This window comes from Chlorocebus sabaeus, chromosome 7 (assembly GCF_047675955.1).
Source record: "Chlorocebus sabaeus isolate Y175 chromosome 7, mChlSab1.0.hap1, whole genome shotgun sequence".
Taxonomy (NCBI): Eukaryota; Metazoa; Chordata; class Mammalia; order Primates; family Cercopithecidae; genus Chlorocebus; species Chlorocebus sabaeus.
Genome location: NC_132910.1, coordinates 53,386,100 through 53,405,891, shown reverse-complemented (window position 1 = coordinate 53,405,891; position 19,792 = coordinate 53,386,100). Strand labels below are relative to the sequence as shown.

Genomic DNA, 19,792 nt, shown 5'->3' with positions numbered 1-19,792 from the left:
AGGCAAAAACCACATGATTATCTCAATAGTTGCAGAAAAGGTCTTTGACAAAATGCAACAGCCGTTCATGCTAAAAACTCTCAATAAATTCGGTATTGATGGAACGTATCTCAAAATAATAAGAGCTATTTATGATAAACCCATAGTCAATATCATACTGAATGGGCAACAAGTGGAAGCATTTTCTTTGAAAACCGGCACAAGTCAGGGATGCCCTCTCTCACCACTCCTATTCAACATAGTGTTGGAAGTCCTGGCTAGGGCAATCAGGCAAGAAAAAGAAATAAAGGGTATTCAGTTAGGAAAAGAAGAAGTCAAATTGTCCCTGTTTGCAGATGACATGATTGTATAGTTAGGAAACCCCATCGTCTCAGCCCAAAATCTCCTTAAGCTGATAAGCAACTTCAGCAAAGTCTCAGGATACAAAATCAATGTGCAAAAATCACAAGCATTCTTATACACCAACAACAGACAAACAGAGAGCCAAACCATGAATGAACTCCCATTCACAGTCGCTTCAAAGAGAATAAAATACCTAGGAATCCAACTTACAAGGGATGTAAAGGACCTCTTCAAGGAGAACTACAAACCACTGCTCAGTGAAATAAAAGAGGACACAAACAAATGGAAGAACATACCATGCTCATGGATAGGAAGAATCAATATTGTGAAAATGGCCATACTGCCCAAGGTAATTTATAGATTCAATGCCATCCCCAGTAAGCTACCAATGACTTTCTTCACAGAATTGGAAAAAACTGCTTTAAGGTTCATATGGAACTGTAAAAGAGCCCGCTTTGCCAAGATAATCCTAAGCCAAAAGAACAAAGCTGGAGGCATCACACTACCTGACTTCAAACTATACTACATGGCTACAGTAACCAAAACAGCATGGTACTGGTAACAAAACAAAGATATAGACCAATGGAACAGAGCAGAGCCCTCAGAAATAATATCACACATGTACAGCCATCTGATCTTTGACAAACCTGACAAAAACAAGAAATGGGGAAAGGATTCCCTATTTAATAAATGGTGTTGGGAAAATTGGCTAGCCATAAGTAGAAAACTGAAACTGGATCCTTTCCTTACTCCTTATATGAAAATTAATTCAAGATGGATTAGAGACTTAAATGTTAGATCTAAAACCATAAAATCCCTAGGAGAAAACCTAGGTAATACCATTTGGGACATAGGCATGGGCAAGGACTTCATGTCTAAAACACCAAAAGCAATGGCAACAAAAGTCAAAATTGACAAATGGGATCTAATTAAACTAAAGAGCTCTGCACAGCAAAAGAAATTACCATCAGAGTGAACAGGCAACCTACAGAATGGGAGAAAATTTTTGCAGTCTCCTCTTGTTACAAAGGGCTAATATCCAGAACCTACAAAAAACTCAAACAAATTTACAAGAAAAAAATGAACAACCCCATGAAAAAGTGGGCAAAGGACATGAACAGACACTTCTGAAATGAAGACATTCATATAGCCAACAGACACATGAAAAAATGCTCATCATCACTTGCCATCAGAGAAATGCAAATCAAAACCACAATGAGATACCATCTCACACCAGTTAGAATGGCAATCATTAAAAAATCAGAAAATGACAGGTGCCGGAGAGGATGTGGAGAAAGAGGAACACTTTTACACTGTTGGTGGGACTGTAAACTAGTTCAACCATTGTGGAAAACCGTGTGGCGATTCCTCAAGGATCTAGAACTAGAAATACCATTTGACCCAGCCATCCCATTACTGGGGATATACCCAAAGGATTATAAGTCATACTGCTGTAAAGACGCGTGCACGCATATATTTATTGCGGCATTATTCACAATAGCAAAGACTTGGAATCAACCCAAATGTCCATCAGTGACAAATTGGATTAAGAAAATACGGCACATATACACCATGGAATACTATGCAGCCATAAAAAAGGATGAGTTTGTGTCCTTTGTAGGGACATGGATGCAGCTGGAAACCACCATTCTCAGCAAACTATCACAAGAACAGAAAACCAAACACCACATGTTCTCACTCATAGGTGGGAACTGAACAATGAGATCACTTGGACACAGGAAGGGGAACATCACACACCAGGTCCTATTGTGGGGAGGTGGTAGGGGGGAGGGATAGCATTAGGAGATATGCTTAGTATAAATGATCAGTTAATGGGTGCAGCACACCAACATGGCACATGTATACCTATGTAACAATCCTGCACGTTGTGCACATGTACTCTAGAACTTAAAGTATAATTTAAAAAAAAATATTTTACTGTAAAGGATCCTACTACTTAAATTAATAATTAGTGTGTTCTTTTAGCCTTTCGATGTTATTTTGCTTTTATGTTGTTACCTAGTTACAAAGTTAACTTTATTATTTCCCCAAGACATTTTTGTAAATAGGATGAAAGTCTCAAAGGTTTTAATTACCTTAGTTCAACAGGAGTTACTAGTATTTCTAACACTAGCACTTCAATTCTAATTATCATCCCAAACTGGGCTTTGGATTTCTTTCATTTGAATCCCTCTTATATTTACTGTTTAAGTGATGCTCTGGAAATTTCACCTTTATGAGGCTGTGTTCTGGGATTTAGTATTTATCCAACAAAGAAGAAATGATTAAAGAAGCAGATAGATAATTAAACTATTCAGGTTAGGTGTTCTAAAACCTAATAGACGTCATTAAAAATTAAATTAGAAAGCCAGATTTCTCATTATTATTTCTTTTCTCAAATTCACAGAATGCTCATTTGGCTATATGCATGGTTTCTTTTAAATGATAATACAAAGTCTCTTATTACAAACTCAACAATTGCTAAAACATAAACCCCGCAGTTTTCTCATTAGTAATTCTTTCCTCAAATTCACACAATGTTCATGTTATTACATGCCCAATAGCTTTTAAATGTTCATGAGAAAGATCTTATTGCTAAGTTTTAGGATTACTGAAATCACATCTGCCATTAAAATTTACTAAAGAACTCAGGAAAGTTCTTACAATATACCATTTCAGCTAAGTAGGTAGGTTATTTTAAAAATTCAAATCTTCTGGCATATATTCCGACTTATAAAGAGTAACTATGCTAAATAAAATTACAATGTACATTGTGTTTTCAATACAGATGTTCAAAGTGAACCATGGGCAAAATATTCACATTTTGTTAATAAAATGGCAGAGTAGCCAACGAAAGAAACAATGTTTAATCTGGAAAAGAAATGTACAGCTTTCCACAAAATGCTGTTTTGTTTTGTTTTGTTTTGTTTTTTACTTTCCTTTTTTTTTGGTCTTTATTTTTTGAGACAGAGACTTATTCTGTCACCCAGGCTGGAGTGCTGTGGTGTGATCTCAGCTCATCGCAACCTCTGCCTCCTGGGTTCAAGTGGTTATTTTGCCTCAGTCACCTGAGTAGATGGGATTACAGGCATACATCACCATGCTTGGCTAATTTTTGTATTTTTAGTAGAGATAGAGTTTTGCCATTGTCAGCCATGCTGGTCTTGAACTCCTGGCCTCAAGTGACCCACCTGCCTTGAACTCCCAAAGTACAGAGATTACAGGCATGAGTTACCATGCCCGACCACAAAATTCGTTAAATACATAATCTATGTGGGAGCAAAGGCAAATATAGAAAGGAAAACCAAATGCCCTGAAGGAGAAGCACAGTGTGGGCTGGGACAAATCCTTCGAGGTCAAACAAACCTAAAATACACTGTGGCAATGCCTCTGCAGTTGCTTCTTCAAGGGTAGAAAGTGCTTTTCACCTCCTCAGTGCGTTCACAGATACCCTGTGTGGTCCAGATACCAGAAGATTTAGACAAATCCCATGTCACACTTAGTCCAAGATGCTTGGGAGACTCACTGAAGTGCAGCCTTTCCTTCTATCCAGGCTGTTACAGTACAGCTTGATCTGGTCTGAGATCCCAGTCTCAGATTTTGTTTTATCCAATTCCACAATACTTCTAGGTGCCCTCATGACAGTTGCAAAACCTCTAAACCTCCCTTAAATTACATAAATTAAACAGTCTCTTATTGTCTCTCCTTGCCATGCCATGGTTTGCTGCCACCAAGTTAGAGTAATTCTGTCTGTCATTACTCAGACCTCTGACTTGAAATGGCTCTCCCCTGATGGTAAAACCTGAATCATGCTGTGCCTGCCCAACATCCTCCCTTCTACAGGCCACCAGAGCTTGGTGCTAGAGAAAAATCCTTGAGAAAAGCTGTGACTCTTTCTTTCCCCTCATTTCCAATACAGAGGGTAAAAAAGAAACAGCATTTTCCTACTTATCTAAAAACTAGCAAACTCACTTTTTTTTCCACTTCAAGCTGTGAAAGAAATCATGAGTTGCATATTTATAGCATCCTGAAAATTGTCCAGAAGTCATAAATTATGTTTATTTTTTACTATATTCAAAGATCCCCACCCAGAACAGAAAGACCAACAGAAAATATGTTTGGGGACTACTTTACTTCTACACTGACTGAATAGTCACAATGCAATATATTACCTTTATTAATCTTTTTTTGTTATGAACATAATTTTTAAGTAGAGGATAAGGTGGACTTGTCACAAGAAAATGAAAGTCTGTTTTTCAAGCTATTACTTTTGTACTTGCTTTGGAATTACAATATAGACATTTCGTCAAATGTCCTCAGACTCTCCAGTTTGACAAATGTTATTTCACTCCCTGTCCTTTTCTAAGACATGTTTACCTTTTCCTTTGTTCTAAAATATGTTGTTCATATAATACAAAAATAAAACTCTAATAGAAAAATGTGTCACATGAAATAATAACAAATCCTCCAATTCTAATCTAGTTTAAACACATAAAGCTTCATGACAACTTGTCAGCTACATTATCATTGATAGTTTTGTTAAAAACCCTATAAATTTTTATGGTAAATTTTGTGGTAAATTTGAAGATACTTAGACTTCCTTTCTCTACCCCCTTCTCCCTCTCACCCACACGAAAAACTGAGGCAATTAAGCAAAGTTAAAATTCTAATTATCAAGTCGTTAGAAATGGCCTTTATTTCACTCTGAAAATTTGATGGAATAAGCACATATTCCTAATAAACATCACAAACAAAAAATAATTTTCACAAACAGATAACAATAATAAATGAAACTAAGGAAAACATACACTGAGCTTAGAAGTGTCCACATGAAAGTAACAATTTCTAGGTTGACACCACATGTTCCCTTTTTGGTGATATTTTGGTTTGTCTAACTCCTTAATCTCAAAGCATGAGACAGATGATTTGACTTTCATTTTACTTTATGTTATGCAGGTCTGAATAAAGAAGGAATTCATTTCTTAGGGGTTCTAATTGCTCTCTCCATCTGCTTGTAATAGCTTTAAAATGAGCCTATCACAATGGCTACCTTGTAATGAATAAGCTGTTTTCCATTGACATTATCTGGATTTTTTTTGACCTAGGCAAAGTAATTTGTCCACATTTTGGCACAACAGAGGTTGCTTCTTCCCTTCCTATTGACTGGTAGTAATTCACTCTTATTCAATCAACACTCAAACTTATATCAAAGCATGAATCCTCTTATCCTTCATTAACTCTTCAGCTTACATTATGATTAACTTCATGGAAAGATCAACTTACCTGGCACAAACTGTCTCCTGAATCTGCCATTCTGAATAGGCATTCCTTTGCCTTTGCTGTTGGGTAGTACTTAATTTTGGTTGTGGCTTTAATGATTCCATCACAGTAGACATTGACATGGACTGAACCAGCAGGAAACTCTTATGAAAATAATAAACAAGAATTAGGGGCAGAGTATTTAATGCATATTCATACTATTACATCTTTTAGAGAATATAAAAGAAGTCTTTAAAAATTCACAACACTTTTACTAATCTCTAGCACTTAAAATCGTTTTTAAAATTCTTGGTAGTTGGAAACCACAAAATGAAATGTACAATTTTAGACTTAATTGCTTAAAAAAACTTAAAATACAAAATGTATGTTAAAATAACAATAAAAGTAAAGCACTAAATTATTTGTCCCCACTTACTTACTAATATAACTTTTCTTCGTAACATTCTATAATCTTGGCAAAATTCTTTAGAATTTGGAAAAGTATAGCCATTTATCAAAAGTTAGGTATTTATTATTTATCTTATGAAAACAATTTAATTACAGGCAAGTTTATCAAAATTGTAATTTGAAAGAGTAGAGCCGATTTAAACTATACAACTCGTATTCAGTTGACTACAATGAAAAACCCTGGGAAAGGCAAGGTTTAATGCCCAGATACTAAAGTAGTATTTACATCATACATTCATCTAAAGCCTTTTTGAGAACAAATTGTTCAAAATGAATGATACACTACATTGTGAACTGTGCTGTAATATATGAGCAGCATTAAAGTTATATAAGAATTTAGGACTGTCTATGAAAGAATATCAAAAGACAATCAATAAAAAGTTATTATGTTTTAGTGTAAGAAAAGTAAACAAAATGTAATTCTTTAAATTCATTTATGGAACAAATTTTAAGAGCTTTTAGTCTGTCATTGAGATACTTCCCAAGTTCTCCCAGAAAACTGTCACTCAAATATCTAGGGTTAGGAATAAGTCATTAAATACAAGAGCTTTGAATATTTAAAAGTTTTTAAGGTTTAAGTATTAATTTCACTTTATCTCATGAAGCTGTTAAAGGAGTTCTTATAATATTGCTGAAGGAAATTTAAATGCAATGAAAGCAATCTTAAGCTTAACTAGGTCAAGGAGCTGAAATTTCTTCCTCTCATAATTCTTGACTAGATGCCTTGCCTGTATTATAATGATATATGTAGAAAAATAGGAGCTCTCTCTTCCCAAAGAAGCATTCATCCAATAGAGAATGTAAGGGAAACTACAACAAACAAAAATGAAAGTTTTAAAGCACATCTCATCAGCTAAAGCAGTATGCATATGGTAAAGGGGGTTCTAGAGTTACTGGAGTCAAATGAAATCAATTTCAGTAGATTTAATAAAGATAAATTTCAATGTAAATGTTATGATAAGTCATAAAAATTATTTTGAAAGAAGATATTAATTTTGTTTATCACAAAAGAGATTTGGAGTTTTACCATGGAGAGTCAACCTTTTGAAAGAAAATCAGGTAATGAATCATGAGAGGTATATGGTGAGATTTGCTTGGTAGTTTTTTGATACAGAGTAGATAAATATTCTATATTTTTTAAATCTAACATGAAACTGAACTGATTTATTCTTATATATTGAGTCCTTAGTTAACTCAAAATTTTACCAGTGCATCTACTGATAATGATGTCAATTTTAGAGTAATCCTCCAAGGAGATGCCTTTTAAAGTGTGGTGTTTGCTGTATACATTCTCATATTTGTTAAATGGCAGTTATTAAATCAATATCTAATTACTGGTACCAACTATATGTCACAGAGAATGCCTTATAGATTCATCTGGTTGGGAGGCCTCCTCAGTAATATATTATTGAACTGACCTTTACATGAGCAGTACCCTGCACTGCTTGAACATTATTTTACTTTAATTTTGGTTCACTATGATGACTGTATTTTACAGCTTCTCAGTAAAAATAAAAACCAATCAATGTAAGGACTCAAATAGAAGAGAGTAAAATTAAATGCTGTTTACTGTCTGGACGAAAGTAGTCAAGCAACACCTAACCCTGTAAGTGCACACAAATACAGGTCAAGATCTCCAAACCAAGCAAGGATATTACTGAGTCAGCCGTGAAGAGGAAAACAGGCACAGAATGGAAGGGAAAAATGGAACTCCTTGCTCCCATCATTTCAAATCTCAAATTCTGTTACATTCAAATGTCTTTGTCAGCCTTCCCCTTCTCTATACTTAAGTGGTCTGTCCTTGATGAGGTACAAATTGAAGTAATTTGTGAGAACTATAATCCAAAGGTATTTCTGAGTAGTTAAAATATTTCACTAATTCTATAAAAGTGGATATTTCACAAATCTATTAATTTCAGAGCTCTTTTGTCTGCGTATGTCTATTGCCTGAGAAGCTGTGTTCCTTTATGATCCCATTTTAGACTTTTCCCATACAGTAAACATTAAATGAACCCACTACTGTTTCCATGAAAATGAAATAAACATGGCTCTATTTGGATTCTAATATCATCATTAAATAAATATAGGTGGCTTCAAAACCTGGGTCATGCCTAAAAATTAATATCAATTTAAAATATGTTAAAATTGTTTCCCTGAATTACGATATTTATAAAAATATATTATCAATCGTTATTTTCTTAAGCAGGTTGAGCATAATATTTGGCATATCCTGAAGTATTTTTCATGCTCTTCTAATGAAATATAAAGTTATAATTTACATTATCCAGAGCATAGTTTCTTAATAAAGAGATTCTAAATCTTTGTGGATACATTATGCATTCCTTTCAACTTTTAATTGGTTATCTTCCTGCTGCATTAAATTTTTTTCTCACAGTACTATAAGTACCAGAAGAGTACTCTCTACGTTCTTTGAAAAAATTAGTTAGTATTTACAGTTTAATGGTTTCACATATATTTATTATAAGTTTTGACATAAGCTGAGATTTTAGTAACTCAAATTGCTTTAGTACAAAACAGTCCCTGTCAGTGACAAACCTATGGTTACCATTAGGAGGGTGTGGTTTCTAGAAAATAAATTAATTATAGGTGTGGCAAGTTATTGAGCTGAAAGGAAAGGGGAGATGGCAAAATTAGAAGACATTTTCTCAAATAAAAACATCAGGTTAAGATGTTTCCATGTGTCAAAAGGGAAAGATGCTACTTAGTAAAAGAACATCTTAAGATTTCACCACCTATCCGCATAATTGTACTTTAAAATAATTTTTGTTTATCTCTACATTGTTGCCAACTGAAAATATCTGGCACTGCTGCTGTTTTTTATGGAAGACCAATAATTAATGATTCAATTTTTTAGAGACATAGACCTCTTCAGATTATCCATTTCTCCTTGTGTGACTTTTGGTGGTTTATGTCTTTCAAGAAATTTGTCCATTTGTCTAAATTATCAAATTTGTATCCACACTCACTATTATCCTTTTAATGTACCTGGGTCAGTAGTAATTACCCCTATCTTATTCTTGATATTAGTAATTTGTGTCTTCTCTCTTTCTTTTTTGGTTAGCCAGGCTAAAAGTGTATCAATTTGGTTGATCCTTTCAAAGAACCAGCTTTGGATTTTGTTGAATTTCTCTCTTATTTTCCATTTCATTGTTTCCTGCTCTAATTTTTATGATTTATGTTATTCTGCTTGCTTTACACTTAAATTGCTCATCTTTCAATAGTTTCTTAAGTGGAAGCATGGTTATTAATTATATATGTTTCTTCTTTTCTATTATATGGTTTTAATGATAAAAATTTCCCTGTCCATACTTTTTATCTGCATTCCACAAACTTTGTTAAGTTGCATTTTAATTTATTTCAAATTATTTGAATTTCACCTTAGAAGTGTGTTACTCAATCTCTGAATTTGGGGGATTTTCAACTATCTTTCTGCTGCTGATTTCTATTTCAATTCTATTGTGGTCTGACAACACACTTTGCATGATTTCTATTCTTTTATATTGAATAGAGTTTATTTTTTAAAGATGCAGCAGATGGCTTATCTTGGTGAATGTTCCAAATGAGTTTCAGAAAAACGTGCATTCTACTGTTGTTGGATGGAGTATTCTATAAATGTCAATTAAATCAAGTTGATTAACAATAGTGTTCAGTTCATTTATATACTTCTTGATATTCTGTCTGCTGAGTCTATTAATTACTGAAAGACAGTGTTCAAATCTTATATAACAGTGTCTATTGCTCTTTTCAATTCTAGCAGCTTTTGCTTTACATATTTTGACACTGTTGTTAAGTGCATACATGTTTAAGAGTTTTCTGTTTTCTTGGAGAATATGTCTTTATCATTATATAATGCTTCTGTTTATTCATGATAATTTTTCTTTTTCTAAAGTCTTCTTTGTCTGAAATTAGTACAACTTTCTAGATCTACTTTGATTAGTGTTATCACGGTATTAGGTTGGTGTATCTGTGTTTTGATCTCTGCTTCATTTTCTCATTCTTCTTGTATTCCAATTTCATTACATTACTTTCAATGCCATTTGCAAAACTGCAATTACTTTTGCACCAACCTCCAACCTACCTTGCTCCAACCCTTTCACTTTTCACTTTTGATTTACCCATGTCTTAATATTTAAATTGAGTTTCTTATAGACAACATATTATCGGGTCTTGTTTGTTATACATTCTGGCAATCTCTGTCTTTTAACTGACGTTCTTAGACTATTCACTAAACTTAAGTAGTGATTACTTGGCTTCAGTAATGTGGTTGGGTTATATCTACCATACTTGTAATTTTTTTTCCCTACATTTTTCTTTGTTCTCCCTCTCTACCCCAACCTTTTCTGCTCTCTCTCAAAATTATTTGAGAATTTTGTAGGATTCCATTTTCTCTCTTCTTAGCCTACTATTTATAGTTTTTAAAAAAATTTTAGTAACTGTCCTAGAGTCTGAAATATACATTTTTAACAAACTTAAGTCCCTCCTGTCCCTTATGATATTGCTGTCATTACTTTCACTTATCCATATGCTGTAATCACGCAACACATTGATAGTGTTTACTTCAGACACACATTTATCTTTTAGATCAATTAAAAATAAGGACAATGAAGGATTTTGTTTTTACCTTCATTCATTTATTCTCTGATGCTCTTTAGTCTTGTAGATCTAAGTTTCTCACCTATATTATTTCCTTTCTTTACAAATAACTTCTTTTACAGTTTCTTGCAGGGTAGGTCTGCTGGTAATGAACTCCTTCATTTTTCTGTCTGAAAAAGTCCTTATTTCTCCTTCATTCCATATTCAGGATAATTTCACTGAATACAGAATATTAGATTGGTGGGTTCCTTTTTTTCACAATACTTAAAATATTTTACTTCACTATTTTCTTGCTTGTGTGGTCTCTGAAGAGAAATTCAACATAATTCTTACACGCATTTCTCTACAGGTAAGTTATTTGTTTTCTCTGACTTCTGACAAGATTTTCTCTTTTGTTTTCAGTTTTCTACAGTTCAAATGTAATATGAATAGGTGTCAATATTTTATATTTATCTTTCTTTATGTTACTTGAGCTTCCTATATCTGTGTTTTGATCGCTGCCATTAATATGTAAACATTTATTGTTCTTCATTTTCTCATTCTTCTTGTATTCCAATTACATGTATGTTAGACCTTTCGAAATTGTCTCACATTTCTTAGATGTTTTGTCCTTTCTTTAAAAAACAAAGAAACAAACAAAAACTTTTTTCTCTTTACCGTTTATGCTTGGGAAGTTTTCATTGACCTGTCTCCAGGTTCAACGATTCTTTTCTGACCTTTGTCAAGTCTACTAATGAACCTATTAAAGTTACTTTTTAATTTCTGATACAGTGGTTCTGATTTTTAGCATTTCCTGTTGATTCTCAAAATTTATCTCGGTTTACATAATCAATATGTTCTTTCATGTTGTCTACATTTTCCATAAGATCCTTTCATCTCTTAATCACTTTTAAAATCCCTCTCTGAAAATTTCATCACCTGTGTCGTATCTAATTCTAGTCTAATGCATGCTTTGTCTCTTTAAATTGTGTTTATCTTGCTTTAGGAATGCTTTGCAATGTTTGGTTTTGGTTTATGACTAGATATAAGGTAAATAGTCCTGTAGTGAAAGAATTTATAGGAATCTGTTTAGGAGTTGGACTGTATTTAATGTTTGTTGTAGCTATCGGTGCTAGCGGCTTTAAATTCTCTACCATTTTTGTTTCTGTCTCTCTTTTTGATTATGTACTTTTCTAAGTACTTTACCTAGAGAGAGTCTGGATCTTGCTGGGATTTTTCGGCTGGTTGGTTGCGTTTTTTAAACAGTAATCCACTGTCATTATGCTGGAATCCTGCTGTGGTAACCATAAGGTGGTAGGGAAGGAAAGCATTCTATATTCTTATGATTAAGTCTTAGTCTTTTAATGACTCTTCGCTGTGACTTTACAAGTGTTTTTGCTGTGGCATAGCTTACCCTAATCCCCCTTAAGTGAGACAGGAAGGCCAGAGGGAGCCACAGTGTAATGATGTCCTTTCCCAGCTGGAATGAGGCTCTGGTAAAGTGTTTTCTTCTGGAGAGTAGGCCTGTGCTATGGGGAACGTGCTGGAAGTATTTCACCATGATTATTCTTCCTCTGACCCCACCAGGGTTCCATGGTATCTTTCTCAGATATTCATTGTACAAACCTGGTGGGATTCATGGAGGTAAATCCTACAAAAGTGTGGGGACCTCCTAAAACTACTGCCTCCAGGAGTTTCTCACTCTCAAACTAATCCATTCTCAGCTTTCAGACTTCCGTCAAAATTAACACTTAAGTGCTCCTACTAGTTTGTGGCTCCAGTGGCTTCTGCTCTAGGTAAGTAGATTTCAAGTGATACTCTCTTAATTCATTGTTTTCTCCAGCTTTTGGAATAGTGGATTGCCCTTGTCAGAGCTCAGAAGACAATACCCCAAAGTATGACATCTTGGTGTGCTGCATACTTTGAACTAAAGAAGACAAAAGGGCCTCAGAAGCAAGGTCCTTCTGACCTTCCATCTTCATGTCTCCCACCCTTCTTCCTGCCCCTGATCCAGTCATAGAAGCAAGAATTCCTCTTCCCCAAGGCAGATCATAGAAACTAGAACTCCTCTTTACCAAAGAAAACCACAAAACCAAAAAAGGTCTCCTTTCTCTCTTCTCCCTTAAAGATCCTCATTTCAGAGAAAGCCTGCTCCATACATGGGAGGAAAGAATGTCACATAGAGAAGCCAGCAAAAATCCGAACAGACAGGTCTTACTGGGTCCTCCTCCCCTCAAGCTTGTTACCACTAGTTCATACTCTTTTGTTCAATCACTGTTCTACATGGCTGTTTATTCTTCGTTGAACCTAACCATAAAAATAGACAGCTTCCCCTGGGTCCTTGGGTCTTCATTTCTGAAGGCTCCTACAAATCTTTGATAAAATAAATTTGTTACGCTTTTCTCTTGTTAATCTGTCTTTTATTATAGGAGTGACAGCTGTGACCCTTATGATGGTGAGAAACTAACACCTGCAACTAACACCTTCCAACTTTAGTTCTCTAATGGGTTCAAGAAACGTGGTCGATTTGTAGTTGTTCAGCTTTTTCTTGTAAAAACGGGCTCTTCACTGTTGGGGCTAAAACGATTAGTCTAAATATTACTTGTAAAACTTTTGTTTTCCTTATATATCTGTGCACTTGTACTGAGTCATGATGTAAAACGTAGTTCTTACTAGTTGTTCTTAGTAGGGTTCAAAACATTTCAAAATACAGTGACATGAAGCAGAGAAAATAAGGCTCTGGCCTATTTCTGGTGAGGCATTTTCCATCCATACTCCCAAACAGGTTCAGGTAACCATCTTGAATATTGATACAAAGCAGTCAGCGTTTTGGGAGAAAATTTCTCATCAATTTACAGAATATAACAGTTGAAACAAATACTTAAATAAGTTTAATTATGATAGTTGGTAAATAGTGGTTTATTTATCTATTTATTACAGATTTGTTGTTTAACCATGGAGACAATATTATGTCTTGGTATATCTTGGAAAGCATGACATATTCATTTTCTACTTTTCTTATAATTAATTTGAACTTTGACATGTTTTATTCTTTATACTGTCCTAGCCAGTAGGTATACTGAGCAAAAATTTTTAAGTAATGTGAATAATTATATTTGACATCTTGATCTGCTATTTGGGAAATAGTATTTAAGTGCTTCTGAATCTGCAATATTGATGTTTCTATGGTGACTTTAGTCTAACTAAATTTAAATTCTGAAACTAATTAGTTAGAAAATTGTATTCATTAAACCACTTAAGAATGTGACATAATGAAGTAGGGGGCATTGAGACAAGAAAGAAAGAAAAGGAAAGAGAGAGTTTTTCTCATTTTTCTCATTTCTACATATGCTTATCCATGACAGAAAGCAGTGTCTGAAATGTTTATAAATGTTTAGTATGGAGTTTTTCCTTCTTGTAATCCAACTTCAGTCTAAGCTGTGCAAGGAAATCCATACACACGCTTTCCACACAAACAGAAGTCTGTAAATGCTTTGTAAATAGACTGCATAATCACTATATTTAAAAAGGAATAAATGTTCAAAATGTGTTTGACATGATCTTTAATTTAAAATATTTTTGCCATTTCCAAATTCATAACAAGATTGAGCATCTTTTTATTTCCAAATATTTTATAAAGTTCACATTTATGAGGTTTTGTAAGATGATTTTATTCTCTGATCATGAAAAGACATCATAAATGTAAAAACCAAGTAGCCTTACATTTATATTAAGCTATCTGGAAATTAGTATTAGATTAATATTAGAGTTTGATTTTAGCACAATTATTGTTGCAAGTATGGTTATTCCATCTGGAATTTTAAATCTGATACAATTTATCATGCTATAAGCAAAGCTGGATAATCAAATGATTAGCTTTGTAAGTGAGATAAGGAAAAGATGAGAAGATTATATGTACAAATTGCACCATACTGATAAAATAATGGGGAAAAAATGCTTTTCAGAGCCACAAAAATATACCAGAGACTTGGGGGGAAAAAAGACAGAAAGGGAAGAAAATAGAGTTTATTAATAAAACTCAAAATAAATTGCTAATCCAAATGTCACAACAAAGCACACAATTTTAGTTATATGTTTAGTAATTGCCATATATTTAAATGCTGTCTGCTGACATATTTAAAAATGTATGATGTTACTGGATGTCATTTCATTACACAGTATACAAACTAATTTCTCATAATTTACATGTTCTTACTTTTGCAAATCCAGATTAATAATAACAACCTTGGGTATGTGAAAACTAAACACAGGAAACACCTGCAGAACAATATTAGTTTTTGTAGGGAAGTGAAACCATTTATCATAAATTTATTGGAAGGAACTCAGGATGATGTTTCATACTTATTAAATCATAAACATTCTTACCTAAAGCTTTCATGCACCAGACTTTCTTACTCCAAAGGGCTGGCCGTGTTCTAATACGCTTATTATTTGATGTAAATTCAACTTCCACAGTATCACCAATTACTTCATCTCTCAAAATTACGAATATTTCACCAGGATTCTGTAAGTTGAAAATGTAACCCATTTAAGCATTTGAAAAAGTTTACATTAGTCAAAAAACCCATTACATTTCTTTATAATTAAGGTAATACACTATCATTGAATAAGTCTTCTATGGTGTTTGTATTTTCAACTGTATCTGCAAATAAAATACGTAAATGTGATTCTCACTACATTTTAAATATTATCAAATTTCTTTTTATTGGATGTTCTTTTTTTCCCTCTAATGCCGTTTTGCAACTTAAAGAAACAGTGTGAATATGGCCTCTTCCTTTTCCTCTTGCCTCTTCCTAAATATGGCTCTCTGTACCAGGGTATACGCATCATTTCACAGACCAGCAGAAGACTATAATTCAGTTGTTAACCAAATCATTTTTCCAAATCCCTTTTTTACTCCTTTGTGTAACTTGGTTTCTTTATCTATAAATGATAGAATTGAAAAAGTTTAAGATCTCTTACAATTTAAATATAATGACTTTTCTTTTAAGAAGTCTAATAGTTTTATGTTTTATGTAGTAGAAGTTCAGTGGCTACTCTTTATTTATGACAAGTGTCTGCGATGGTTTTTGAGTTGACTAAAGGTTATAGATCTAAAGTTTCTAGATTTAATTAACATGTAAGAGCCAAATCTATAAGGTGAAAAAGGTTATTGAATAATTCTTTGTGAAAAAATATTGAGAAACAATACTAGGAATGAAAGATTGGGGTTAATATAGAGAAAAGAAAGGCATAAACATTTATTATCTATTTTATACTAGAAATTATACTCAGCACTTTTTATATAAATATATTTCCTCTAATCCTAACTGAAACAGATAAACACAAAGGCATACATATAGAAAGACAAACACACACACACACACACACACACCCCTCCCAAAATAAATAGATAAGGCTATTTCTTTTTCTCTTTTAAGAAAAGGACAACTAATATATAGAATTACATTCTGAAGTCTAATCAGAAATATTTAACTTCCAAATCCACACTACTCCTTATATCATGCTGTCAAACCCCATGAAAAAGCTAAAATAAAACATTCTTTTTATGATTATCTTAGATATCACCTTTCAAAAGCTTTCTTCAAGTCATACTAAGTTTCAATTCCATGCTAAAAAAAACAAGGATCGCACTTATATGCTCTTATAAAATCATGTTTATCAAAAAGTTACTAATTTCAAGATTCTCTTAAATGCCCCTAAGTATAAATTACTCACCAATAAAACTTACATCTTTATGCTTTATCCCAAAGAGCTTCTAACTACGTTGACGTTACAGAATCATTTCAGCTCACACAAAAATCTACTTCAGGCATTTTCCACCAGAGTCTAATACCCCCAAATATTTGTCCGCAGGGTATTTTGAACTAAATTTCTCCTCAGAATTTATACTGCTCATCGGGAAAGGATCCTATTTCAAAGGAACTCCCACTATTCCACCTGTTGCTCTTGCCCCACACATCCAACATGCCAGAAAAGCGGGAGTGTAAGCCCTCCTGTTCCTCACATCTGCAACCTCCTCCTCACAGGCCTCGCTTCTGGCAGTTCTTTTGTTCCTTTTGTTTCTTATATCTTTAAGAGCCAAATAATGTCTTTCCATTTCACTTGGGCTCAGTTACTCAAGATCCTCTGCTTTAAAGTTCAGAGATATTTCCTGTGTGTGCATCATTCCTTGTTTAACTTTGACTTAGCCTTTCCACATCTGGCCAATGCACATGTGCTCTCCCAGTGTTTTATCCACCCAACCGACTCCCCACTCATGACTGCTTCTGACATATCAGATTCCCCATTGAGGGTCAGGCACAGTGGCTCACACCTGTAATCCCATTACTTTGGGAGGCCGAGGCAGGTGGATCACCTGAGGTCAGGAGTTCAAGACCAGCTTGGCCAACATGGTGAAACCCCGTTTCTACTAAACATATGAAAATTACTTGGGCATGGTGGTGCATGCCTGTAATCCCAGCTACTCAGGAGGCTGAGGCAAGAAAATTGCTTGAGTTCGGGAGGCAGAAGTTGCAGTGAGCCGAGATCACACCACAGCACTCCAGCCTGGGCGACAGAGCAAGACTCTGTCTCAAAAAAAAAAAAAAAAAAAAAAAAAAGGCAGGACTCCACCTTTCAACCATTTCCAGAGAAAAGCTCTAAACAAAAGACAAGCACACTGACCACCCCAAATGAGGCACTCACATCTTCATTTGTACCTATGGCCAGCTTCATGGGCCGATGACCTTACAGTCACACAGGGCCCCACACTTAGAAGGCCCTGTATTTGGTTTAATATTCTGCTGTAATTACTTTGACATTATAATAATTTGAACATGGTACTTTGTATTTTCATTTTGCACTGTAAACTAGGCAGCCGGGCCTGCTCGAACATAATGTTGGCATGATATTTCATTCCTTTTCTCCTTCTATATCCCCATATTTATCCTCTCCAACAATGTCCAACTCAGATCTCACCAGCTCCACAAAGTCCTCCTACAACTTCAGCTTACAAGATTTAGAACTTTCAAAGGAACACTAGAGCACTGAATATCCATAATCATCATTTGACTGTTACTAAGAGTCACGCTCTCTACTCCTGATTAGTTTTTCATGACTGTATCTTGCCTTTCTAGCTAGATTTTAAACATCCTAAGGGTGTTTCTGTTTTCTTATATTATTGTAGTACCTTTCAAAAATTATGCACATAAAAACATTCTGTATATAAATTTTTAAATTAAGATGCAGTAAGTCTGTAAAAAGATGACATTTTTAAATTGAGTATGCTCAGCTCTGTTCCATACTTCTCTCAGTACTCAAAGCTTCCTCTACTCCTGGGAGTCAGCACTGGCTCTTAATTATATGAGTAAATTTAATTCAGTGGAGAAAATATTAGGAACCCCAATGGTCATAAATTAGTTTTACCACTTATGAAGCTATTGTTTTGCTCCCAATCTTTCTGACTCCTCTGTGAATCCCTTATTTGGGTCAGAGCATTCAGGGAAACAATGGGTTATGACAATTACCACTTCCAAACTTTAAAGCTTGGCTACATTGGTCATAAGCCTTGAAACCTAACAAAAGAAGTAAAATTTGGTCTGCAATGTTGCATTTATATCCGAGTCTCTGAGGTAGGACACAGGCATTATTTTGTGTGTGTGAAAACTCCCCTAGTAGTCCCTGTATGTAGTTTAGTTTTTGATAACCACTTACTTAAAAGAAAGAGACATCTTTTGGTCACTGTAAAACTTCACCTCTGAGAAGGCATCACTTCACAATACAGACATTTCAGGCATTAATGCACACAATCATCTTTTGCCGCTTTTACTGTATTCAATTAAATCACAGGATTGGGCTTTAAGTTAAGGTTGGTTACCAAGGACTAGTTTGTGATTTGGTATCAGAAGTAAGTGGGTAGTGCTATTAACTTTTGTACACTGTTTTAAATTGTATTCAGAGTCAATGGATGAATGGGTAAAAAGGTAATCTCTGAGATTCTTCTAGCCCTTAAGACTCACATTCTTTCATGGCATCTCAATTTATCTCTATATTTGTTTATTACATAATCCATGGTCTGTCCTATGGGCTTGAAGACTCATATTAGGGTTTTAGCCTTAAGAGTGTGTCAATGAACAGGTCATATAAAATAAAGACCTTTATTAGGGAATATGGTGTGTGGTAGGATTCTGATTTTAAAAACATTCAATAAAATCAATATAGATCCAAATGCTGATAAAGCCACTTTAAAGGTCTTTTGTGGTTGCATGATGACTTTCAGAATTAAATTTTCTCAAGAAATCAATAAGTGACTCAACTGGTTTTTTAAATGTCTCTATCTTAACATCAGAATAGCAGCAGTGGGAAAATAAAATAAAAATAAAAGAATTAAGGTTGATTATACTAAAGGAAGTAAGAGATTTGGGGAGAAGGAAAGTTGAGATTACAGCGGGCAGATTCTACCAAAAGGAAGGGAAAATGATACATTTAAAGATCTGGGTTTAAAGAAAAAAAGAGATAAAGAAAATAAGCTCACTCTTAATTGTTCTTTAGGATGGAGCTACTGCTGAGAAAATATAGAAGTCATTTCTGAATCTGTGGCTAGGGATCACAAAAATAAGATTTAACCTTGACACTGTTGATATTTTTTGACTAAATGTGTAATTGTTGTGGGAGTTGTTGTGTGCATTACAGGAAGTTGAGCAGCTTTCAGAGTTCTACCCACTAAATGCTAGTAGCAATCCCCCAGTTATGACAATCAAAAATGTCTGCAAGCTTTGCCAAATATCCCCTGGGTAGAGAGGGTCAAAATCACCTGCACTGGAGAGCCACTGCTTTGGGGGTGTTTGCCAGAGTAAAGGACTGCACAGGGAAGAGAAGTTACTAAAAAATAGACCAGGTCTAGTTCTGGTTTTGGTGTAATTTCAATGGAAGAGTACCTCACACGTGGATTTTTCATCAGGGAGATAAAATTAGGTGAGATTCATTTGAACAGTGGATGCATTTGGGAGACTTAGAACTCACATCTCTCATGGTCAATTAACCCACACAAAAAAATCAAGAGGCATATGCCAGAAAAACAAATGTCTTGGCCCATAAACAAAGAAAAGTTAAAAAAAAAATACTAAAA

At 34.3% G+C, this 19,792-nt stretch overlaps 1 protein-coding gene across 1 annotated transcript in view; it reads right to left on the bottom strand.

The window, feature by feature from the left end:
- The window catches only part of BANK1 (B cell scaffold protein with ankyrin repeats 1), a 312,609-nt gene that overhangs the window by 223,539 nt on the left and 69,278 nt on the right, over positions 1-19,792 (bottom strand). The window contains exons 4-5 of the mRNA XM_007999400.3: positions 15,049-15,187; positions 5,626-5,765 (exon numbers count right to left, since the gene is read on the bottom strand). Coding sequence (XP_007997591.3) covers positions 5,626-5,765; positions 15,049-15,187 — 279 coding nt within the window. The remainder of the gene's footprint in view (positions 1-5,625; positions 5,766-15,048; positions 15,188-19,792) is intronic.